The 26,187-nt window shown below is 48.6% G+C and overlaps 1 protein-coding gene across 2 annotated transcripts in view; it reads left to right on the plus strand.

The window, feature by feature from the left end:
* Window positions 1–397: 397 nt before the first annotated feature.
* The window catches only part of ADAMTS12 (ADAM metallopeptidase with thrombospondin type 1 motif 12), a 214,093-nt gene continuing 188,303 nt past the window's right edge, over window positions 398–26,187 (plus strand). Inside the window, exons 1-2 of one of the 2 annotated variants that reach the window (XM_053657378.1) lie at window positions 398–804; window positions 7,381–7,742. In XM_053657378.1, the coding sequence (XP_053513353.1) occupies window positions 678–804; window positions 7,381–7,742 (489 nt within the window). In that variant the 5' untranslated portion in view covers window positions 398–677. The remainder of the gene's footprint in view (window positions 805–7,380; window positions 7,743–26,187) is intronic. The other variant, XM_037129004.2, reaches the window with a different exon arrangement.

The following is a 26,187-nucleotide window of genomic DNA, read 5'->3' on the forward strand; positions in this document are numbered from 1 at the left end:
TCCTGGCCTGCCCTGGAAGAGGATGTGGCGGGGGAAGGAGTCTCGGCATTGGGAGTAATGTTAGGAAAAGTTCAGAAGGCGGAGGAAGAAGGCCGGAAAGGGGGCAGCACTGAGCAGGGGAGGGTGGGGAGCGTGGGGAGCGTGGGGAGCGCAGGGCCTCTGCCCCACCTCTGCGCTCCACCTCCTCCGCCGGCCCTTGGGCCTGGCAAGAGGCTGGCCTGGGGCCTCCCTCCGGGAGTCCCGCCCAGGGTGGCTCCGGCGGGGCTCCCCTATTTGGCCAGCTCACCCCGGCCCTGGGCGGGGCGGAGGAGCGCGGGGGTGGGAGTGGCGGAGGAAGAAGATGCGCAGAGCCGGCAGCGAGGCCGGGCGCCGGGGGAAGAGGGGTGGGGATCTGGGGTGGGCTGCACCCTCCCCGCCCTGACCAGTTCCACACCCCTTACCAAACGGAGGCTGTCAGCTGAAATCACTCCCCTTTCAGGAGGTGGGAGGGGAAATCAAGGTAACTAGCCCCTCTCTGCTTAAAAAAGCGAAGGGAGCTCTGGGCAGCTTTGCCGCCGCTCCGCCCCACTCCTGGACCATGCACCCCAGCGTCTCCCCGTTCGGCCACAGGCGCGGACTCAGTTTCTTAAGTTGAGAGCTAAAACTTGGTGACTTTTCTTCTCCCCAACAACTGAAACATGCCATGTGTCCAGGGGAGGTGGCTTGCAAACCTCTCGGTGGTGGCTCAGCTCCTGGCCCTCGGGGGCCTGAGCTACGGCAGACTCCCGCAGCCCGGCCAGGTGCGCTTCCCGGACAGGAGGCAAGGTGGGTGGCTTTTCTTTATCTCCTCTGCAAACCGTGGTGGCAAAACCCGTGCAAAATTGGTGGCGCCCCTTTCCCCTCCCCCACTGCGCTGAACTCTGCGGAGCCTTTTGGGTGAGTTGTGAGGAAGTCGGAGCTGGGACCTCAGTAACAGTCCTCAGAATCCGTTGTTTCAGGTGAGGTCATTCTTAACGAAAGGTGGTTGTCCCATCTCGATTCCTTGATGCTGCCGTAGGCAGGCTTCCAGAGGTTGCTGGTGACCACCCCCGGCCCCCCTCCCTTTTTGTGTCCTTTGAAGCTTCGCTGTCTCATCCCCTCATTCTCGGATTCTGAGCACGCAGCGTGATTTTTTTTTATAAAAGTTGCAACTGGCTACGGCAGACCTTGGAGCGTTTCTAGTTCATTTTAAACCTCTGGTCAGGGAAGGGGAAGTCTGATTCCGCCCTCCTGCTGGGTGAGCTTGGCTGTGCTTTGCTTTCCTGGAAAGATTTAGGGCTGTGTTTTAAAAACAACAGTGCTTTGGGGGAAAATTTACCACCGTAGGGGTTCTGGTTCCTCTGTTCTGCCTCCCTGATCCCAGCCAGCTGTGTCTCGTTCTGAATTCTGTGAAGCCGGTAATGCCGTAGAAAGCAGTGAAGCGCTTGTGGTACACAGCTTGTTGTGCTTGTTAATCGTTGTTAAGCCCAACATCCTGGAAGGCTGGTACTGTTGCCTGTGCCGTTTTATTGGACTCGGAAGGGTCAGAGACACTTGGCTGTTTGATGGGCGGTTCATTGCGACTCCGGCAGAGAACTCACCGCACTAGAAGTGTCTGCTAGGGCACTCTGTGTGTCAGCCCACTGGCCACTGGCAACAGCCTCCGGGGTGTGGGGACCCTGGTGGCTGCCCCTGTTCTACAGATGAGGCAGCCAAAATGGGGAGAGTGTATGGACCTAGCCAGTGGTGGAGGGAGGTTTTGAACCCAGGGAGCTTGACTCCAGAGCCTGGCTCCATACAGTTAAGCGGCCTTGCCCAATAGCAGTAGTGGGGACAACACACACACACACACACACACACAGAGCGCTGGGTTAGTGTCCACCAAGTCCTGTGTCTGCTGACTGTGCTCAAGCCTGGGGAAGCTGCCACAGCTTCCTGACCCACTTTGATCCCCAAGACCACTTGGGTGGCGGGCGTCACAGATGCTCTGGTGAGCCCGCCCGCCCTTAGCATCTGCACACAGGGGTTTGTGCCTGCACTGCAGAGTTCAGACCTGCTGGAGAGCTTGTCTGCTGAGACTTCCAGGCCCCTCAGGTGCCAGACCCTGGGCTTGGCTTGGAAGCTGGAGCCGGCAGCACTGGGGTTGGATGTCAGTCAGCCAACTCTCGCCTGTGTAAACGGTCCAGATACCATCGCCTACCCCCAAGTCTAAAATAGCAGCGTTTGTTGTTCTTTGAAAAACAGCCCCTTTGTGAAAAGTCTCTTCTGTGGCAGCACAAACAAAGCCCGCAAGCACTTCCCAGGGCGTTTGGAGACGGCTTGGTTCAGAGACACACATTCCCCTGGGTTGGCTTTCAGCTCTGCCTGCTTCGCATCTTCTCATCTTTGTAAGAGAATTCGGGGTGGTGTGGAGCAGACAGCCCCGGGGCCTCTGTCTTCCCTGGAGAGGGGGAGATGGTTGTTTCCCATGGTCACCTGTAGGGGCTCGGTACTGAGAGTGTTTGACATTGAAGAGCCGTAAAGTGCTCTGAGCCGAGCTTATTGGCATTGCGTAGGTATTGAAGGTTTTAAAAATAGTTTCAGATTTAAAAAGCATTTTCACCAAAATATGTGTCCTTAGTCCAGGACTGAGTTGAGACAGCAAACTAGTCAGAGAAGAACATTTTGAGGCTCTCTGGGAATAGGATGACCTGGGTTCTGCTTCCAGATGACCTGCCTGCTGCTCACCATTGGCCCATTTCCCCAGACTGCCGCTGGGACTCTGCCAGCAGTTTTGAACTGCCCCCAGATTCTGAACATTTAAACTCGCAAATTACTTTAGATAGCACTCCTCCCATCATCTTATTTTTACAGATGAGGAATGGGTGGCCCAGGGGGTCAGTCGGTTGGTCAACGTGTCTTTAGCGAGCACCTAGCCATTGCCACTTCACCGGAGGGGGGAAGAGTCCCGCAGCTGGACACGCATTCAGAACCTCGGAACACTTAAGTTCCTCCTAGGTGTCAGGGTTGGGCCGAGTCAGGACTGTAGACTGAGGAAAGAGTGTGAGAGAGAAATCCTGTCCTTCCTGGGACTAGAAACAGGCAGATTTGGCGACCACACCCTGCTCAGTGTACTTTCCACGTTGCTCAGTGGTGCAGCGCCCTCCACAGGGTTCCCCACCGCGGATGAGAACATGGGAAATACTCATCTTGCTCACAGTGCGCTGCCTCTGTCTGGCAGCCAACGCTGTCCCCACAGGTGTGTTGTTCCCTGGACGGTTTCCGTGTCAGCGGTCGCTTCTGTGACCTTTTTTGCTCCGAAAGCTCCATGAAGCCAATGGGACGGGCGCTTGACCCCATGTTCGGGATGTGCCCTGGGTGCCCCGACCCGTGCAAGGATGCTGGGCGTGTTGCCGTGTGTTTCCACACAAACGTTAGCATCATGCACTTGTGCCGTTTGCAAAAAGCTGTAAGTTCTGCAGGGAGAAAATGATTTTGGATGTGTTCGTAATGGAGGAGGAGACTCCACAGTTTGGATATTTTATGTGTGTTGATAGTAACAAGCTATTATGCTCTGCAGTTGAGGCATCATGGGGACAAATCCAACCTCCTGCGCCTTAGCTGTGAGGGGACCAACACGATTCTCCACTGCATTGACACACGTGTGGTTTTCTATAATAAAAATACAGTCGAAAGTTTACAACAGTCTGTGGAAGAGAATTATGAAAATAAACTTCTATTAGAGAAATTTCATTGCGCTTTTCAGTAAGGAGTCTTAGAAAGTCAGTTGCTCTGTAACAGAAATAAACATGAAGAATAATCGTAGGTTTAACCTAAAATTTATAAAAACCCGGCGGGCGAATAGTCTCTCACCTCTCGCTTTTCTTTTGAAGCAGAGGGTAAAAGAGCACTTGGTATTTTGTATTTTTGAAAGTGCTGTACTCGCGAAGTATTTGTGGGTTCAAACTGAATTTTAAACAGGGCAAATCCAAGTGTTCAGGGCTCGTCATTTACTTTCATGGACCCCAGAGTAATCTGTGATGTCATTCCAGGTTACCCCCACTCCCTCCTTCGCCTGGGTGCCGGTGCCTTGGAGCAGACCCTTGAAGGCAGCTGGAGCTTGGTTCAGAAGGGTGGGCTCTGGGGTCAGGTTGCTCAGCATGCATCCTCGCCCCCTTTACTATTATTTTTTTATAGAGTTGGGCATTAAGGCTAAGATGAGAAGCGCCATTAATACCCACCCCTGAGAACTCTGTGCATTAGACAAGACCAAGTTGGTGTGATTTTAACGCTGTGCTTGACCATAGCAATGTTAACAATCGAGAGCTGTTCTTATTTCCGGACACCTTTGCTCTCCGTCCCTACCATATTCCCTCTGGACTCTGCTTTCTGGTGGCCAAGGTCATAGCTACCTAACCTTCCAAATGAAACACCTGCTGGGAGGAACCCAAGGGGAGTGGGGGCTTCTCCCCACCCTCTTTTGGGGGTTGCATGTACCCATGGCCACATAGATCACTGGTGACCAAGTCTGTATCTGCAATACCAACAATAGCTAGTGAATGCCGCGTGTCAGGCGCTGTTCTGGATTACCTGTATTCATACACTGTGTCCTCACACTGCCCTGGGAGGTAGATACTGTCACTATGCCCAGAATATACATGAGGCAACTGTAGTTGGGGGAGACATTAACCACCCCTGGTACATGGTCTCCTATTTCCACCCATCCCTCTGGGCTGACATGGCTGTGCCGCTCCCTTGCAATAACATCAAGAGGCAGATCCAGTCTTATCTCCCATTACTCTGCCCAATAAAAAGGCGGTTGCAGGCCTCTTAAAGAAGTCAAGCAGTTTTTTGCGTGTTAGAACATCATTGCCAGGGGCAGTGCTGTTACCTCTACTCTGTTATATTCTCTGCCAAGTGCAAGTGCCTATATGCACCTGAAGTACAGCAGCAAGAACATGACTTTGAAATAGGAAGCATAAGATTTTAATTCAGGTAATGTTGCATATCGGCTCTGTGCCCGCCCTTAGACTCAGTTTCTTTATCTGTGAAATGGGGACAAGGCTCTTTCTCATGGTGGCTGTGAGTATCAAGTAAAGAGGGACTTATGGTGACTGGCTTACAGCAAGCGCTCATTAAAGGGCTACAGTAATCATTTTTCTTGTATTGTTACACAGCTGCCTTATGCTGGCTCTTTAAAAAACCCATGAGGTTAAAAGCAACTTGGTCAAAAGCTATACATTTGTTTGCTCTTGTAGTCTTTGGGAAATAGGTGCTTTAGTGTTTTATATATGCTTTCAAAAATCACGTTTAACTCTTTGAGTTGCATCTTAGAGACAGGCCTTATGAGGGATATAAGATCTGCTCTTGAGAGGGGGAGTCAGCACCTCACCATTGGCCACACATCACAGGGACTGCTGCCTGGATGCTGAGCTGAAGAAGGCTTCTCTTGCCTCCAGCTTCCCTCCACTGCTCTGCCCCTGAAAGAGCCAGAGACATCACTACAAGTAGTGGAAGCGAAGGGAAGTTACTAAGAGAATTGCTACCAGAAGCCAACTGTGGCTGCCTCGCCCAACCTGGCCAGTCCTCTCCTAAGGCCTGAACTTGGAAGGGCAGGGCAGTGAAGCTAGAGAGAGAGGTCTAGCTAGTCCTTGGGGAGTGGGTGGGACAGAGGACTGAGTCAACCTGGCTCCTAGTTCTTTGCATAGTAGCATCATTATTTATGCAGAATCCCATTTCTGTTTTATTTATATACACATTTTATCCCTATCCCCCACTTTCATGCTTCCCCATAGAAGACCATTTTAATGGGCTCCATATGTATTTTTTGTTTGAATATGTCCTGGCAAACTTTGTAGTATTGTTTCTGCGAGCATGTATTTGCCGTTAGTGTAAATGGCTCTGTATTAAGTTGTTTTGTTTTGTGTTTGTCACTGTGCATTGTTTTGAAGATCTGCCCATGTCACTATGTGGTCTGTTGCTCCTCACTGCTGCCGCTGGAAGCAATGGGTCTGAACATTTTGCAACTAAAAATTGAGATGGTTTGTTAGTACCTAAGAGCGAGTCTGTGTGTTCATTTAAGGTGGAGGTGAACTTCTGTACAGAGCGTGTTCAAAGGTCCTTTATCGTTACACCCCATCAAGTCCGGGTCTTTGAACCAGCCAGCTACGAATGTGGTTGCTGTTCCATCCGTGCTGTGATGGGCAAGACTCTGCCTCCAACGGGTGAGGGGATGGATAACCTTAATAAACAAAGGGCATGTGGAATGAGGCTATTCTGGGAGCTCCAGAAAGTAAGGAATGGAGGTGGGTTCAGAGATGCAGAGAGAACTTCAACTGGAGACAATGGGAGAAAGAGGAGGGAGGATTGGAGTTGGGACTTGAAACCAAGGACAGGAAGAAACAGGGTGTTGACAGAGGGTGTGAACAACATAGTCGTAGGTGGGGAAGTGACAGGAGCAAAGGTAGAACATGCGAGTACAGCTGCCAGGTGGCGAGTAGACTCGTTCTCCCTTTCTCTCCTCCCTCCCTCCCTTTCTCCCTTCCTTCCATTTTTGTTTTCTTTATTTTTCTATTTTTTCCTCAAACAAAAGGTTAATTTATCTCACTAAGTGTTAATATTTGCTTCAAGTTGTTTGTATTCCAGAGTGATAATTACTCCCTAAAATAAAGATTCCTTGTTGTTCTCGAACATCAAGGTGAGGACTCGGAGGTGGGGTGTAACGTGAGCGAGCGTGTGTGTTCTTGTGTGTGGAAGGAGTGAGGTTCTGTGGCGTGTTGTTAAAGTGGCACTTTTTGTATTTTGTGTCTGTGCCTCAGATCCTCAAGGGTTCGTGTACCCTTTTATTCTGTGTGTTTTACAAAAATGAAAAAGAAACACCCCAGTTCCTTTAAGTTGCACTGTGGGCCACTTACGCTGTCACTGGTGTGAGGCTTGTCAGAGTGCACAAACCCAGTGAGGGGTTTGCTGTGTTTTTGCCTGTTTTCTTCAACCTGACTTAACGGCACTTCCCCAAGGTGTTTAAACTCCTTGATAGATAGTCAAGTGCTATGCTTTGTGTTAATGAACTCTAGACCCAAAATGCTCCTGTTTGTCATACTGATCTCGCCTTCTTCCTAAGAGTATTCCTTATGCATTAATTCTCACCTTAATTTGCCCTTGGTAAACCATCTGACATCCAGAGCCATGGCGCAGTGTCAGCTTAGATGGCCACATGTCATGGAGGCAGGTGACCTGGGTCAGTCGTTCAGGGAATTTGCTGCTGACCCTATTTGTATGATAGAAAGGATCTTGACACGTCTAGCCAACAGAACAATCTACAATCTGAGGTCCAAATGGGAGTGTGTGCGCCTTGCTGCAGACTCAGCGGGAGTCTCTGCGTTACTGTGTCTCCTTTTCTTCCAGAGCATTTCATCAAGGCCCTGCCGGAACACCACATCGTGGCGCCCGTCCGAGTCGATGCGAGTGGGCATTTTCTGTCCTACGGCTTGCACCAGCCCTTCCCCAGCGGCAGGAGGAAGAGGGCCGTGGATGGCCCAGAGGACCGGGTGTACTACAGAATTTTGCATGAGGAGAAGGACCTGTTTTTCAACTTGACCGTCAATCAGGGATTTCTTTCCAAGAGCTACATCGTGGAGAGACGGCACGGCAACCTCTCCCATGTTAAGATGGTGGCTTCTTCCGGGCCCCCCTGCCACCTCAGGGGCACAGTTCTGCAGCAAGGCACCAAAGTGGGGACTGCAGCCCTCAGTTCCTGCCATGGACTGGTGAGTGCCTGGCTCCATGCCCCCCTCCTCTGTCTGCAGCATCTTGACCTGCTCACCCATGGGTGCAGAGATACATCCAACACATGTGAATTGAGCACTTATGATGTACTTGCTTCTGGCCTCAAAATGGGTTAAGGGGAAAGTGCATGACATCAAAGTTGATCACCCTGGGAGGCGTGGGGAGTACGGGTGACACTGAAGTCACGGTGATTGCAGCCCGAAGCCCAGGGGAATGCCGCTGCTCTCAGCTGCTCCCAGGCTGCGGGGGGGGGGGGGGGGAGGTTTGAGTGGGGCCTTCTCTATTTCAAATGGGGGAGAATGGGGCCATCTCTGTTTCAAATGTGAGACTTCAGGGGGCAGTGAGGACCACCATGTGGGCATTTCAGATTCAGATTCCAGATTCCTACTAACTTTAGGAGCACAAAGAAGCAAATATTAACTAATGGAATTATGTGCCAGTGGCCAAGATGATGGAAAAATTTAGATTCAAATCACTAAATGATTTTTTTCCAGAAGAACCCATCTCCTGGGATTATTTTGGAGCTTTTCTCACATAATTGAACAATTAATAGATGGTTATTAAAAAAAGAAGTCACCAAAAGCCAAATGAGTTCCTTTTCTTTCTATGAGCACACAAGCTGGCTGGCTTCAAGTTCATTTGTTCATGTGCCACAATTCGCGGATGCTCACTGGGGGTGGTCCTAGTCAGAAGGGTAATGGTGGGACTGGTGTCTGCTTTTACCTGATCACTTGTCTTGGGTCGGACCTGATCTCCAGGATGTTTGTTTTGCCTTTCACCCAGGGGTGCCCTCCTACTCAGATTCCCAGGATGGCAGGCTTAGGAGATGCTGGTTCTCGGCCTCCTGCCCCTCAGAGGTCGGAGCTTGGCGGTGGCATCTGGGACGGCTTTCTGAGGAAGGAAACACTGTCCTGTGCAGCAGGACATCTGCTTCTCATTGCCATGGCTCAGGGCTGGCATATGTTTTGCTTCAGATGTGGTCATCCTAACAGTGGGGGCTGTGTTCTCTGGGATCTATTTCTCATTTGGAGTTTGTTTCGTGTCCCTTGGAGCAGCCTCAGATGATTGCAACCTGAAGCCCCAAGAAAGGTCACCCAGGGCAAGCTGTGGGATGACCACCTTCCTTCACTGGGCTCTGGTCCCCATGCGCCGGGGGCCGCTTCCGGACAGTGAGCCTCTGTCCCCAGCTTGGCTAACACCCCTTATGTCCATCTCAAGCATTTGCATTGCCCCTCCCCCTCAGCACTTTTATAACTTTGAAGTTATGGAATTTGTTCCTTTGGAACAGTGCAGCTGATTTGTTCCACTTTTGGTTCTTTGATGGAGAAACTGTGTTCTTTAATCGATTAGACTCAGAACTCGTCCTCACTGGGAACTGTGACCTGTGAGAGCCCCAGTGGGTGGCTTTGGATCTGCTGTTGCCAGGACCCCTGCAGGACTGACTCTGGGTTAGTTTGTTGTTAGTATTTCAGTTTAGAGTTTTGCACTGGAGGATAGTCTAAAATGTTAAGACTCCTCACTTGTGCATGCTGTAGCACTGAGGTTCAGGCTCATTATGGGGTACTCCTCTTCCACGGAGGGCTTGGTTTAGGTACCACCACCTAGGCTGTGCCTGAGTCAGTAAAGAAGTATTTTTAATTCCTGTTCACAGTGAGGAACAATCTTTCTCAGCTCATTCTTTATCAAAATAAAGACACTTCTTGGCTGTATCCCGAGCCCCAGCCTCAATTCCAGCCTTGCTGGGGATTCAGCCTGATCCCTTGGTCATGGCTCTCCAGGGACAGCCCCACAGCCTCAGCTCCCACTCACCTCTCCTTTCCATCCCCTTTTGGCACATTGACACCTCCTGGCTTGGGGCTCACCTGTGCATTACAGTTTGAAAGAAGTATTGTTTTAGTTTTCAGTTCAACTCTTTGAGATGTAAATTCACATTTAGGTGTCAGAGCTAAAACAGAGAGGCCCCATGTACCCTTTGCCCATCCCCCTCCACCTCCACCAATGGTAGCATTTTGCAAAATTACTCTATAATATCATAGGCAGGATTTTGACATTAATATAGTCAAGATGCCCAACATTTCCATCACAGTCCCTCATGTTGTCCTTTTGTAGTCACACCCACTTCTTCCTGCCCCACCCCCTCCTCATGACTGCATTTTATGTTTAAGTTCGTGATCCATTTTGAGTTAATTTTTGTATAAGATGTGAGACTTAGGTAGAGGTTCATTTCCTTGCTTCCTCCCTCCCTCCCTCCCCCCCCCCCCTCCTCCCTCCCTCCCTCCCTCCCTCCCTTGTTTTTGCCTGTGGATGTCCAATTGCTCCAGCACCATTTTTTTTTAAAAAGGCTGACTTCTATCCTCTGAATTGTTTCTGCACTTGTGCAGATCAGTCGGGCATAGTCTGGGGAGTCTATTTCTGAATGTTACGTTCCTTTCCACCAATAGAATATTCATCACTGTAGCTCTACAATTAGTCTTGAAATTAGGCAGACTGATTCCTCCCATTTTATTCTTCTTTTTCAAAAACTGTAAGTAATTCTTGTTTCTTTGCCTTTCCATATACATTTTAGAATAATGTGACTACCAAAATCGTAGTGGGGTTTTGACAGGAATTTCATTAAACCTATGTATTAACTTTTGCTGGGGAAGGTCAACATTCGCTGTATTTCATCTCCCAATCCATAGACACAGCTGGCCTCTTCCACTTCTGCCCAGGAGACCTGTGTAGGTTGGTTGACCGGTGGAACTGAAAGTCCGTGAAGCTTGGCCCTCTCTCCTCCCCAAGGTGATAATTATATGGACTCTTAAGGAAAAATTATAAATCCTGAGCTGAGGGCATTTCTCACAGGAAATTTCCCAGGGAGCAGGAGGACTACCGTGTGGGCATTTCAGATTCAGAGTTCAGATTCCTACTAACTTTAGGAGCACAGAGAAGCAAATATTAATTAATGGAATTATGTGTCAGTAGCCAAGACGATGGAAACATTTATATCCAAATCACTGAATGATTTTTCCAGAAGAACCCATCTCCTGGGATTATTTTGGAGCTTTTCACACATAATTGAACAATTAATAGATGGTTATTTAAAAAAGAAGGCACCAAAAGCCAAATGAGTTCCTTTGTTTTCTGTGAGCACACAAGCTGGCTGGCTTCAAGTGCATTTGTTCATGTGCCACAACTCGCGGATGCGCACTGAGGGTGGTCCTAATGGTGGGACTGGTGAATGTCAGCAGAACCAAGTGCTGGCACCAGGTGCGAAAGGGCCCTTTTTATGATCCCTTAACCCCAAGTGGAGCATCCTTTTGTAATTTGTCTGCCTAGAGGGGTGCCTTTTAAAACTCATCAGTCTGAAGGAGGCACCTTTTAGAATTTCACTTGTCTCTCCTGCATGCTTTCTTGCAATTCGCACAAATGTTTGCTATGACAGTTGTCACGGAGGCCCCCAGTTACAGGATCTGGCCTGGCTCTGTGGCCCCCAGATGACGGTTACATGGGAACGCACACATCCGTCACCAGCATGTGCCCCGAAGCCTAAGGTGTTCTGTTTTAAGTACCAGTGTGGAGGGGCGGGGTGTCTGTGGGCATTAGGAACAGGTCCCTTTCCACTGACCTGCAGCAAGACATGCAGTAGTTCCCTCTCCTGATCTCTCCTCTGGTTCAAAGTGAAGAACAAATTTGTGTCTATTTCCTGAAACCATTGGGTCTTCGCTTCTGATCTCCAGCGCACACCCCCTTGAGCTGCACGTGAAGGAAGAGGCCTTCTGCAGAGGACAAGTGCACAGAGGCTCAGATCCTGTAAATGCGTGCAGAGGAGAAACACCTCTCCCATCCCGACACCCAAATTTGCACTGAAACGTCTCTGCTGAAATGTAGGTCCAGTAGCCACATTGGATGGCAACCCCTGCTTCCTCGGGCAGCCATTTTTACACCAAACCGAAGATTTAAATTTTAGTCACCAAAACAAATGGAAGATATGCTCCAAAGAGAACTTGAATCTTCCTTCTCTTACGGTGCAGGACACTATGAACCTTTAGAATAGCTTTCCAGCTTTTAACCAGCAAGGTATCAGTTTTTGCTGGGATATGCTGTTACAATAATTTTAACTCTTTAGATTGTGTGAGGTTCTAATTTTGGGAAATGCAAGAATTAAGCATTCATTGCATTTTGCAGTGTGAATGTTACACATGAGATTAGTGTCATTTATTTATTTATTTTTTGCTTTCTCTTATATCCAACATGTATTCAGAATTTATGCACGGAAAAATATCTGTCATGTCTACAAAGTGCCCAGGTGTTTACAACATTTAATAAATAAAAACATTTGCAGAACTTTAGGCCCTTGAGTAGGACGTAAAATTCAGGCAAGTTTCCAACCAGGAGCAGAAGAACTTCTTTATAAGTAAACCACTCATTTTGAAAATAAGTCAGATACATGCTATTCATGAATTTTATTTTATTTTATTATTTTTTAATCACCATTTTTCTTTATTATAAGCTGGCATGAATGATAAATATGTTAAGGGTATTAAAATGTTTGGAGGCCCCATGAAAGTATTATGATCAGTGACATAAGATTATTTTTCTGATAATTGCTACTTCCCTCTTGACTTTACTAAGACTAGACTAGAGACTGAGTTTTGACATTTAACTCAGTAAATGAAGATTCAAGCATAAGTTCTCAAACTAGAATTTGGCCATTTCACCATGCTTAGCAAGAGTTTCAAAGAGAAAGATAATTGGGATTTTTAATGAATTTTGAATCTTCCCTGAAAGGTGGAATAAAAGCTCTGAAAGGTACGGTGTGAAGCAGTATGAGTTAATTTTAGACAGCTTGTTCAGAATACATCCTGGTGGTAATAACTTCCTTCTCTACTGCGATTACCCACCAAATTAACTTCATTAACTTTTCTCCTGATCTCCTTTGAGGAAATACTCCAAGGTCAGCTGTCATCTGATCAGAATTTCCATAAGATAACTGGCTGGTATTCTCCAGTTTGAGTACAGTAGATGAGACAAGTAAATCAGTTCAATGCAAGAAGGAGGGCAATGACCCATTTTTCTTTCCAAGATCCCAGCTAGATTTTTTAAGAGATAGGAGTTCAGAACTACATTACCGTGATTCCTCTTTTCAATCTAATTTCTAAAGCACTATGATTTGATTGTTACCTAGAAACGAAGCCCACCAGCTGTATTCTTTCTATGTTATGAATTTTAAAGTAAGGCAGAATCTGTGGTCTCAAAGCACACCACACAAATAATTTTTTAATTATATCACATTCTATCCAGTCAGAGTAACATTTAGAAATTCGTGCCATTCTGTGACGCCTCTGTTGAGAGGGATGTCATCGTACCACATGACTCCCTCCGTCCTTGGTCCACACGGGAAGTCCCACTGGTCCCTGTTCCGTACAGTCAAAGAATGTAACCATTTCTGCCCTCTTGTTCTTGAACTTCGGCTGCAGCCCGGGGTGGTATGTCTGAGGAATGGACTTTGTTGGCAGGGCCCTGTGGGAAAACTCCCGGTGCGGCTTCTCGCCTCGCTCCCCCATCTGGAAGTTTGTGGCTCCTTGGCAGGAAACCCTCATCTGAGTTGTGGGATGCCTGTGGCAGGGCCTGTTGCTCCTCCCTCGGGGGAGGGAAGGAACTGCTCTGCGAATCCCCAGACTCTGCTCCCAGGCTGAAGCATCCGCCCTGACCCCTGACCTTTGCGGATTGCCTAGTAAGACCCATGCTTCCTCAGACATGAGACTGAGGCAGGGGGCTGTGGGGGGGGAAAGTCCGCCCCTCACTCTTATTGCTCTGTGTTGCCCACTCATAAACATGAGTGGTTTTTTCCCCCACCGACTCCTTTTGTCTTTCTGCTTACTTTTCCATTCATTGGGTTCATTTTTGTGGGTTCTCAGCATGATGGATTGGAAGCGAGAGAGAGAACTAAGGAACCTGTACTTGGAGAAGCAGCATTATATTTTTCTTTTGCTGGATCTTGAATTAGGGACCTTCCCTGTGGCCCTGGCAGGGTGCAGGAGAAGGAATGACCCTCAACTGTTACGGAGACAAGAGGCCAGTGCTCTGTTTACGAATGGGGTAATTACTAGGCTTGCAAGTCCACGCCAATGCAGCATAGAGATGTTACTGCCTTCTTCTGTGTATCTCTTCTGTGGAGACTCTACTTTGAATTTCATTTTTGTTTTCATTATACACATTGAAGATTAGGTGTCCCGAGTCTCCCATTATTCATGTTTTACTATTTTTCTTCTTTTTTGATGCAGCATAAATTGTAGGTCCAGGGAGCTTAAATAGTTTCTGAAATAGTAGCTTTCAGAAAGATCTCATTGCTTTCAAAAATATCTCCATTGACTGACGGATATTAATAAAGCCTTTGAGAGGTGAGAAAGCAGGAGACCTGGGTTTTGCTTTGGTAATGAAAAGAACATTTTACTTGGTGGTCAGAGATGATCTTTCAGTGTGACATGATTGATTTATTTTTGACTGGGATGAATTCCTTTGCCTCTTTGATTCTGTGATGTGAATGGATTGAGTCCTTGCTGCCAAATCTGTGGCTCGTGGACCAGCAGGACCTGGGCGTCACCTGGGAGCTTGTTAGAAATGCAGAATCTGCGATCCTACCCAGATCTGCTGAATCAGAACCTCCATTCCAACAAGATCCCCAGGCGATTTGCATGTGCATGAAAATTGGACAAAATTGGCCCATCCAACCCAGAGACAATGGGCTGTTCTATTTGAGCACAGCCTTTGAAATATTACATTTCTTTGGCAAACACTCAGGCACCTAATGATGCATAGAAACAGTTGTGTGGGGGAGGGGAATGCTGCTGTTCTCATCAGTGCTGGCGGGTAAAAGAGATAATGTGATTCAGAAAAAAGATGGCAAAGATCCATGGGACCCTGGGAGCCGAATCAGGTAGGTTATAGTGGCCTGCTGTACCCCCGTCATCCTTTGCTACTTTTCTGTCCTCCACAGTGTTTGGTTGTGGTAGAATCCATGTCCTTGGCGTGGACAGATCTCACCACGACAACTGCCAGTTGCTCTCTGGTTCTTTAGTTCGCGTCTCTCTGGTGAGTGTGCCAAGCAGCTCTGTCTTGGTTCAGAGTCTTCATCTAAGTTGGGAAGAGAGAGGCTTCCTCGGCCCCTGGAAGGCCGGCACAGACGCTGTTTAGACTTCATGGCTCTTTTCAAGGGGATGGAGCCTTGTCCATGCTAGGTGTGGGTTAAGAATGAGGAGACCTTGATGTTTATAAATATTTCTTTAAGAGATTGCAAATGTGAAGCTTTTCAGGGTGTTACTGAAAGTCTAGGAATAAAAGGGCCATGGGGAAGTAGGGGAGAGGCTTCCTTCCCGGCTCTCTCCTTGCACAGAGGCCGGTACGGCGGCGCGGCGCACCGCGTAGATGACAGGGACAGGAGACGGGGCCCCTGCTCCTGGGCCGGCCCGGCCGCATCACGTCCATTCAGTCCCACTTCCTTGACCGAGAGCACTGGGGAGTCAGAGGAGACTTCCTTCCACTCCATCAACTGCTTCTTTGTTAACCCTGCAGCTGCTCTGTTTGCCTTCTTCATGGTGCTACCAGGCTATGTGCTTTTCAAATAGTCAGACACAGAAAAATCTTCCTCTAAACACATTTGAAAGCCATGACCTTCTGAGATTTCCCAGTGGTGTGTGTTGTTTGATTTTCTTATTTCCTTCCTTGAGATGCTTCAGGTGTTCATTTGCAAAGAGTGACTTTCACTCTTCAGTGTTCCCCCTCCCCAGCCCCAGTTTCTCTAACCTTCAGAGCACACGGTCCCACTTCACTGTCTTCAGGTTCTGCAGGGACATTGGGGGTCGGCCAGTTAGCAGTGCTGAGACAGGGGTTCATCAGAGTTATCAAATTTCATGCTAATGGCTCCTGTTAGACGTCATCAATCTCCCCCTTCCCTAGGCCAGCCACCCACCACCCTGTTTACGGACAGATTTTTCTCTGGAAATTTTTCCCTCACTTAATTGGTTTCTGGTTTGACCCTAAGGAGTGAGTCACACAATTTAAAAATGCACGGCTTCCGAGGTCTCTGACGGGGTCACCAGATACATTATCTTTCTCCCAAGCAGGCTTCCTTTCCTCTAGCAAGTCTTTGTGTCTCTTCCCTTTAAGTTTGCCATTAACTTTGTCTCCTTCCGATCCTCCAACATTCTCAGCTTATCTCCAATGACTGATTTTTTTTTAATCCCTCGTTGTGGGTTATTTTGGGCTTTCTCTTTGGCTTTCCTTTCTCTTTCTTGCTCTTGCTGTGATTTGGTAATTTTTTTAACTGTTCTTTTTATTATTAGTACATCTGCAGAAGAAATGGGGGTAAAACTATTAGCTAAAATAGGCTTATTTAACTTCTATAACTTACAAGTTATTTAATTTATGTAACTTACATATTTAATGTATTTATGTGTTACAAGAGATACTATTTTATAGATGTATGTATTTAACTTATAAGGTATATGCGTTATATATCTTATAAGGTATTTAAGTTACATAATTTATGCTTCTTACCCTTTTTCCAGCCTCTGCGCAGCTTGACAGGGAGAGAGCCGTAGAAATGGGCTGCTGAGAGCCGAGCTTCTGGACAGGTGGGAGTTAATCGTAGGTTCAGGAGCAGCCGTGTGTGCGAGGCGTGGAGGGAGGGAGACAGCTAACATGGAACTGACGGAAAGGGGTTTTTGTCTGAAGGGATGATTCAGAAGAAATGGGTGAGATCACGGTGCAGTTGAAGATGTAAAGCTTCTTTGACCACCATCACTGGAAACTGCAGTGGAGTGGCGCGCACGACCTGGAAGGCCGAGGGTGGGGCGAGGCACCCGGATGCATAGTGTCCCTTCGGAGCGGGCTTCTTCTCTGTGTGGGAGGTGGTGATGATGGCCGCTGACTCGGTGAATGGCCAGGAAAGGGTTTGAGACCTACCAATAGACAGATCTGTCCTCCCGCAAGAATGGACTCTTTCACTAGTTAATTGTGTTTAATTAATCGGCTTCAATAAAGAGATACAACTTTGATAAGAAGGCTTTTCTCCCCGTTTAATCTTCAGCACCATCCACTGTAATTTAGGCCTTTATTCATCAAAAGCACTGGACGTGGGGTTGAGAGACTGCCCTTTTACGTCTGACTGCTCCCAGCTAGCGGGAGCTCTCGGTAAGGCAAGTGCCTTTATACCTCGAGCTCCCAGCTCCCCCGTCTGGGACACGAAGGCTGAGCAATTTCTGCCGTCTCCACAAACTCAGAAACTCCAACACTTCGAGCAGTTGGCAGTAGAGCTGTATACTATCATGTGGTGATGTGTACAAACACAGGGTTTCAGTTCATGGGTGGGGAGAAACATCCCTTTAAAAATGGAATCTAAAAACCTAAAAACTCAAGAATATGTTCAAGTGAGAAATAGTGGCCTCGTCCAAGTTGTATGGGGCGGGTCTGTGCTGTGGACACAGATGGGTTGCAGAGGTTGATGCTGATGTTGGAGTTGTTCTCGTGACACTTTTTAAGAAAAATTTTATTTATTGATTTTAGAGAGAGAGAGAACAGTGGGGGTGGGAGAGAGAGAATGTGAGAGAGAAAGAAAAATTGATTTGTTGTTCCACTTAGTTACATATTCCTTGGTTGATTCTTGTATGTGTCCTGACCGGGGATCGAACCTGCAACCTTGGTGTATTGGGACGATGCTCTAACCAACTGAGCTGCCCAGCCAGGGCCTCCTGTCATAATTTCCTCTAGAAATCTCCCAAAACTGCCTTGATGAGAGGCAGGTAGTGTCTGGAGCCCAGCAGGTTCTTGAATTAGGTAGATGACGGTCATTAGCTCTGCAACTTTGGGCAAATTATCTCTGAAATTGTTACAAGGCTAATCTAGTACTTATTTTATTAGTTGGCTAGGAGGATTAAGTAAATACTGAATATGTAACACTGCGCCTTGAACCGAGTGAGTGTTCTCAAAACTGGCCATTAGTATTAGTGTTACTGCTGCAGTTGCAGAATTAACTGGAAGGGTCAGTGTCCTGCAGAAGATGTCTTCTAACATTCAGTACATAGTTTTATTCACTCGCATTTATCTGCAGTGCCCTACAGGTAACATATACTTTATTATTTATTCTTCAGTCTTTTTGGACCAAAAAAATATTCAAATTTTTAATTATTTCTTTTTCCGTAATTAAAAACTTCTCTACCATAAGCTTGGCTTTTAAAGTTTTCACTCCTCCGACCCATCTTGTCCTTTATCACTGATCTAGGGTAAGACAAAATAACCCAGAGGACTCTAAATTTGTTTTTTCTCTATTCATAATAGTGTTTTTTCAGCAGGCAATAGCTTCACATGAGACAAAGTGTGAGATACAACATGGCTTATGGCTCATGCGCAGAGGCCCCGGGCAGGCAGGGGCCCGGGAAGCCCGGAGGAGAAATTGCAAGAGGAAGGTGTGGCGGAGAGCAAAGGGCGAGCTAGTCGTTCTCCTCTTTCCAATAAATAAATATTTAGGGGCGAGGACTAGAACTGGGTAACATGGTCTTCCTCATAGGCTCTCAATTCATGCATGCATTTATTTATGCTAGTGTGACCTTGTGTCCGTACTAATACCTCACTATTTAAGGCAGCGTTCAATGATCTCAGTTCGGCCCGTGGAAACCCCTCCCTCTGGCTCCTCTGTCCTTCGGACTTGTCCCCTCGTTAGCTGAGTGTTCTGTTGTTTCCAGGTACAATAAGAGGTTCCAGGCTCATCCTGTGTGTCCCCAGCCCTAGAGTCAGTCATTTCCTCGAGGAGCTCCTGGCCCCTCCCCTGAAGAGTGGTATCCAGAGGCCAAGGTCGGGTGCTAGATGTGCCGTTGCTCTTGGGTGTCGTGCCAGCCTCTCAACGGAAGCCACGTGTGTACGTGCCTACGTAATGTACGTCACAGCACGCAGTTGCATCTGTAGTTGTCAGTGTCTCTGTCTTCATGTAGAATGTTGTGGATTTATACACCAACACATTTAATTCCAGTCCAACATTAGAGGGTTCATTCTAGTTTTCTCTTTTTCCAAAACTTGTCGAAACATCTCTGATGATGACAGAAGTGGCTCCCATTATCCTTGGCCTGGTCACTCACTTGGTCAATCCTCGTTTATAGCCAATGTCCCATTGCTGCCATTTCTACAACTTCCTCCTCTCACACATAAATGCCTGTCTCACCTCTACTGGGCTCCTGCATTCTATGCTGCCCCCCCCACCCCCGACATCTCATGCAAATGCCCTCTGCCCCCTACCTGGGCTCTTACCCTCATGCCAGGTCGCTGGGCTTCGATTCCTGAGCGAGGCTATTTCCCTGTGGGCTTCTTAGGGCTCAGGCTCTGAGACGCCACGCTGTATCCCTGACCGACGGCAAGGATGCCTTTCTTACCTGGTTTGGGTTCCGGCTGCCATTCCCCTGCATCATGCCTCCTCCTGGGCAGGCAGCCTTTCCACTCTGCTCGGACTTGACATTCTGCTCTGCTCTACCTCGGCCCTCCCTTCATCCCCAGCCACCCTACCCCATCCCCATACGATGCCTACATGGCTCTGAAGGGCTTAGAACTGAATTGTTCAGGAAGAGAGGAGGAGAGTGAGGGAGAGCAGGGGGAGGAAAGAGTACCCAGTCCGTAGTTTTACTATGCTTGTCTGGCTGATCACCAGATGCCCTTTTAATTCAGAGATTCTAGGACCCCATACTGGGCTGGGGACAGGTTCCCAGTTCTTCCTGGTGGGCAGACCCACCAAGTCTGGCTCTGCCTTTGGTAGCTGTCCTTGCCTTTGCTTCCTGCCTTTGTGTCCACACCTCACTGTTGCCCTGCTTCTTGGTGTGATGCCCGATGTCCCCGTGCCTGAGGGTCTTCTGTCCTTACGTGTCTCATCTGCAGGCTCAGCTCCAACTTTTAGAGGGCTTAGCCGGAGACGCTGCCCTGGTGCCTGGCAGTACGCCTGCTCCCCAGCTCCCCGTGTTTTTTCAGCTGCCCCTGGAGTTTTCTCAATAGTTCTTTATGCAGCACTGTGCATATTAAGTAAACTTTATGCTAGTTTCAGTGTGGAAGGGTCTGCTTCAAAGTTGCAGTGTGCACAACTCTTGTTTTAAATTCCTTTTGCTCTGAAAAGCTTTTCTGAGATAGAGCCTCTTTTGTTAGCCCTCCCTCTGTGGGTAGGTGCAACCCTGTCAGTTTATTTACAGCGGAGCCATCCCCAGACCAAATTCCGTTTCACCATTGATTCAGCTGTATAATGTGAAGTGTATCTCTAAGCAAAGCACCTTGTAAATGTGTGTCAGCATTAGAAAGGAAGAACGGGAACTGGTAAACCGAGGCGGGGACCTGGTTGGAAGGGATGGGGAGCATATTTCGTGTCCGTGCCAGGGTTGCCAAGTGTTTTCCTTCTCTTGTGAGTTACTGATGAACATTTCCAATGCCTGGTGAGCCTAAGTACCGGGATGTCCTAACCCCAGACCTCCTGTCCCCCTGAGGGCCTTGCTGAAAGGTGATGGGTCTCGGTGATGCCTGAGGCTTCTCGGATACATCGTGTGGGTCATTCTGATCGCAAGTGACCGGGGGTCAGAGAGGGGGTAGGAAAGTGAGGAGGCGCCAGGGTCTGGGATGTCGTGGCCAGCATGAGGAAGGCAGGGAGGGAGGGGGAGGAGGAGTGGAGGAGAGAAACCACCATGAGTTATATGGAAGGGTCAGGAGGAGGAAATCAAGCTCTAAATGTAGACAATTCTTGTTGAAGGAAACAAAACTGTAGGCCAGGGGAAGGAGAGAAACAACTGGTTACTTTTGGGGGGGAGAGGCTGGGAGAGGCTTGAGAGAATTCACGGGAAGACGAGGTTAGCCATACAGAGGGTTGTTGATGAAACAGGGACCCCAAGGAAGAGGGTCCAGGACCCAGAGCACAGGAGGAGTCTTTGCTTTGGATGGGATTTTTTAAAAAGGTATGACTTGTATAAAGACTTTTGGGGGTGTCTGCGCTTTGGTACATTTTCTAGTGAAGAGAAAGCAGTGCTGGGGCATGAAGCATGGGTTTGCGGTGTCCTGTGTGGATCTGGGGCTTCCGGCATGCGTCCGGGGTACTCGGCCCAGGTCTGGACTGTGCAGCCAGGTCCCTGATGTATGGGCTGCCCCGCACTGCTTTGGAGACAACATCCTGGAAGTGGAACCAGATGTCACCCCTGGCCACCACAGTGTCCCAGTGCTCCTGGGTAGCTGGGGGCCACCTCCTTGACACTTGGGGATGCTGCTCTCCTGGTGACCACACAGGCTGCTCCTTTAGGGCCACTCTCTTCAGGATGTGCCCCTAAGCAGACCCTTGGCCCAAGAAGGACACCAGCCACCCGGAGGCTGCCCCCAGCCCTGGCCAAGGCCTGCACCCACCTCATCTTCTCCACTTCAATCTGGAGGGTGGTGGGCTGCTGGGCCTGGTAGGTAAGGGCTGTCCAAGGAGGGGGTGCAGTGGGGAAAGTGGCAGACCTCCTCTACAGTCGGCTCCAGCCTGTAGATGCACTTAACTGCCACTCGGGGGTGCGATCCTGGTGGTAAGTTAGGTGCCAGGCAGTTGCGGTGCCTGCAAGGCTGCCTGGCTGCTGCTTCTTGTGGACGCTGCACAGCGGTATGTGTGGTCACGGAGCACAGCTCAGGTGCCGGGGTGCCCAGGGGCAGGCAGAGGGCGTCCAGGACCAGCGCTTAGGGTGCAGGTGGGCCAGCGCAATGCCCAACACCAGCGACGGGCGCCCTTGTGCTCACACAGGGAGGATTGGAAGGGGGCAAAGATGCAGAGAAGTGTAAGGTTCGGGCACAGGAAGCGGAGGGAGCCCCCGCAGTGCTTGTAAAGGCCGTGGATATCACACCCAGGCTGAGGAGGCTGTAGTTCAGGGTGAAACGCCAGTGCAGGCATGTGAGCCAGGAAACTGTGCTGAAGGTCAGCCACGGAGCCTGGGCGACCGTGGCAGGGCTGGGCGTGGAGGCAGCTCGGCTGAGCAGGTGTGGAAGGGTCTAGCTTCATGCTTCATGATTCTCTGCATTACAGCACAGCCTTGGTAGCTTGGGGGGGCTGAGGCTGATACACTGGTTGGATCAGAAACTGAACCGAGGCTGAGTCTGCTGGCGGAAGATTGTTCCCTTCCTGCTGGTTGGCTTGGGGATTCAGTCTCAAGGGACAGAAGACCAGGGCTGCGATACTATATGACTGTTTCTAGTTTCAACACTGAACTGGGTGTGCCAGGACCTCTTTGCTTGATTTCATTTAACCTTCACCACAAATCTGCGAGGTGGGACTGTCCTTAACAGTCTCGCTCTTCTCTTACTTAACTGAAGTTGAGTAAGTTGCTCATGTTTCCACAGCTGGCGAGTGCTGAGCTGTGATTAAATCCAGGCTGCGGAATCTCCTGCCCTGAGCTCTTCAAGTGTCTTAGTATCCAGGGTCTATTCAGGGATGGAACGAAGAAACCGAGGCAAGGGCGGCGATAGGAAACCTGCCCAGTGAGAGGAGAGGAATTTGGACGCGTGCAGTGTGATCCAGGGCCCAGCCGAGCACTGTTGAGTCTCTGTGTTAACTCTTACAAAGTGGGGAGTGAAGCGATAAAAAGGGCTGTGCCGACCCTGTGACCCCTGGACCAAGTCAGGCTGCTTTGTAAAAGCTTAGAGGAAGTACACACAAGCAAGCAGCCTTCTCGGGCACATGCCCCTCCACCCAGGTTTGGCAGATTTGTCCAGGGCTGTCGGGGGATGGGGAATTGGGGGTTTGCTTAGGAAAAATTCATCTTTTTATCGAAGCACATTTAGGAAAATAGCTTCGGAAAGTGGCAAAGCCATCTTTTTGTAGTGTCTTTTCCCCCTACCGAGCTAGTCACTTCATTTTACCCTATGAACACATGAAATTTTCTTATTCCCATTTCATGAAACTACCAAGCAAAATACTGTCGTTTGTTTACAGTGAACATAAATGGTAGAATGGACAAATGCAGGAGAGCAGGCTAAGTTATTGTGTTTTTATTGCTGTGTTTCAGTAAATAACTCTAACTTTTTGATTGGGTAAGATGAGTTGAGATAAAGGTAGAGAGAGGACAATATTCTCAGGAGTTTTGAAGTGACATAGTCAAATCTAGGAGGTGCGAAGCTTGACATTTCCACGCACAGGCACCCTCTGTTCTATCCACTTTCCTTATCGTGGAATGTAGACCCCCATTCTCTGGTTCCCTCCCAGACCGGGTGGGGAGGGGCGCCCATCACATGTTAGGGGCACCCATCACAACCGCCCAGAAAGGGAGGTTGACTTGGGATCCTCTGGGGAAAGAAAAGCACCCTGTGTCAGGGTGACACAATAATGCATAGACCTGGGGACTGCAAACTGCCTCACAGTAGCAGGCAGCAAAATTCTGATCTAAAATGTGGCTCGCCTGTTATACAATTCCCGCCACATGGATTAGTCAATAAAGGACGTTGGAATTTGGGGTGAATGATCTACACTAATAAATAGCTCATACTTCTAACATCACCAGGCTCTGTTCGGACTTAGTCCTTACTAGATCTCTGCAAAATAGATACTATCATCAGCTCCCACTTACGGGCAAGGAAACTGGAGCGCAAATAAGTGAAGTGACTTTCTAAAGGACGCACATCAAGAGGAGATTGAGAAAGTACTTCCTGTCCCTGTGGTCTTAATCGCAATATTGTTGTGCTGGGGGTGTTTTTGTTGTTGTTTTTTAATCACAGAAGAGTCAAGTTTGAAAAGACCTGTTTTAGGAGCTTCACTTTCTAAACAAGGGACCTGCCATCGAGGGGAGTTGGACCCAGCGTGAATTGGAACCTCAGATGAATGTCAGAAGTGGGTGTTCCAAGTCCAGTTGTTTTTCAGTCAGAAGAAGAGGAGGTTACTGTGACCAGCCTGTCACCTCCCAGTGTTCTAGTCAGTTGTCCAGTCTGGGGACACATTTTTTCTGAGGTGTGACCTTCCTGATTTCAAGGTCAGCTCTTCCTTCTTCCTGATTTTCTCCTATACACTTCCTTCCCTCCATCACTGTTCCAGTCTTCTTCTCCATCTTTTCATTCTTTCTCCCTCTTTCCTCTCTGTTACTTCTATTTTTCTAATACTTTAGGTTCTGCAATTCTTAGTCTGCGTTTAGATTTCCTGTCCTTTTCTTACCTTCTCTTCATTTCCTATTAAAAATTTTCTTTTTTATCCTCTGACCCCATTGCGTCTGGCTGATGGGCTCTAAGAAACTATATACTTGACATGATCCTTGTGATTGAACATTTTCAGTCCGTAAAACTCTTGGAAGATGCTTCATGTTTTCTGAATTTGTGCAGTGGCGGTTGACGCCTGTGCGGGTCTCCAGTGGCGCTGGAGGAACGTCTCTGTAAACTTCTCTGTGGTGATACCGTGGAGAGTAATTAAAAGGCAGTGTCGTTTTCATGACAGTTCTTCCTCTAGAAAGTGTGAGAGACGTTAAGCAGAACCGCAAATCCTAATTTCACTGTGACACTTTCATGTTCTTGGTTAAGTATAGTTTTTATCTTGTAGTCTCAATTGTGTACAGCTTTTAAACTTCTTAACAGTAAGAGCTCTGAAAGGTAAGCCTTGCTCAATAGGAAATCTGTTTAATTGAGCAAAAGAGGTTTTTTTCACTGGTTAACTCTCAGCAGTGCTCCCATCACAGGACATGTCCACTGAGTAATGGGTAATGGAATCCAGACACTCACTGCCATTGACTTGTCTCCTTGATTGTGTTATTATTGTATCCACACACTCTTTTAAGGCTCTTTCCCAAAATAATCTTACCCTTCAAGAAGTACCAAGCAGAAGAGTCACTGCCAGAGCTGGAGGCTAACGGGAAGAGCTTGACCTCAGCCCAGGAATCCTGTTCAGCTGGAGACGGAGGCCTTCTCTCCCCTACGGGTCAGATGCCTGCAAGAAATGGATGACTCTCGAGAATTTCTTGTGGGACCCAAGCAGCCGATTGTCATAGGGAATTGGTTTATTTGTGTGGGTGTGGTGAACAGAGCTTTTATGACTTTCTTGTAATATGAGTTTGGCGGACTGCAACGGAAATGTGCTTTTCCTCCCCTGTTCACTCTGCGTCTGGGCCCATCAGAGTCCTGGTGCTTCTGTCTCCGCAGCATAGTTCCGGTTCTTCTCGTACCCCATGCCCACTGCCACTCTGGTCCGGGTCCCCCATCTCTTACCTGGTCTCATCCCTGTTTCCCTTGCCTCTATGTGATTCATTCTACACAGAGAGCTAGAGCAACCTTTTAAGAGTATAAATTGGGTCTTGTCTGGTACACTGAGGGCCCTCCAGTGTCTACCCATGGTTCTTAGGATGAAATCCAGGCTGATGCACAGGCGGCACAACCTCCTTCCCTGCCCCAGCGTCCCCATCCCACCTTCCCTGGCCCAGCGTCCCCATCCCTCCTTCCCTGGCCCCAGCGTCCCCATCCCTCCTTCCCTGGCCCAGCGTCCCCATCCCTCCTTCCCTGGCCCAGCGTCCCCATCCCACCCGCTGGTCCTCAGGCTTCAACCACGCCGCCTGCTCTGATGTGTTGGGTTGCTGCTGTTTGTGGCCAGAACATTCTTTAGATCGTCTGGCTTCTTCTGGTCCTTTGGTTCTTTGCTTACTTATTACCTCCTCTCAGAGGCAGCTGAGCACCCCAAGTCAGGGTCTGCCCCACTTCCTTATTCTCCATTCCGGTTCCCCATTTCTTTCCTCCCCAGGACGCTCTGTAATCTGTGCTTCCTGTTGTCTTAAACCCCTCGTCTGCCTGCCTGCCTCCTCCACCGGAACGGAAGGTCTTCCAAGAACAGCGGCTTCCCTCTGCTCTTCACTCCTGCTCTCTGTTATCTCTGGGATCTCCAGTGAGTACTGCATGAGATTTGTTGGATGAGTTGGTTTCTAGTCTCCCAGGTTGTCCAGCTGACTTTCGTCCTCTCCTCCCAGCAGTTTTCTGTGCCCCCACTATTCAGGTGTTTTCATGTTAAAACAGAATGTTTAGAGATGGCTGGCACCCACACAGGGAGTGAGTCACCCATTGGACAGTATCGAGGCTGGTTTAGGGGAGGGACATTTTCTAGGGGTGGAGGGGACACCTGGCCACCTTGAAGCCATTCCAAATTGGCACCACCCACTCCTCTAGGCTGGGGGTGTCTTCTCGTGGCTGGTAAACATTCTCTCCCAACCACAGGTGGTATGGCCAGGGTCTGCCCTGCCTTTCACTCAGCTTTCTCACTTGGGAGAACGCTTTGTGATAGCTTAGTGTAGTGAGAGTGTGGACTTCAGGAAAACAAAAAACAAAATCACAAATATCATATTTGTACAGAGCTTCCATAGCATGTATCTCTCATTTGGGTTTCTGCATAAACTGCTCAGATAGATAGATAGATAGATAGATAGATAGATAGATAGATAGAGATAGCGG

This window comes from Artibeus jamaicensis, unplaced genomic scaffold (assembly GCF_021234435.1).
Source record: "Artibeus jamaicensis isolate MK-2021 breed Jamaican fruit bat unplaced genomic scaffold, CSHL_Jam_final scaffold_369, whole genome shotgun sequence".
Classification (NCBI taxonomy): Eukaryota; Metazoa; Chordata; class Mammalia; order Chiroptera; family Phyllostomidae; genus Artibeus; species Artibeus jamaicensis.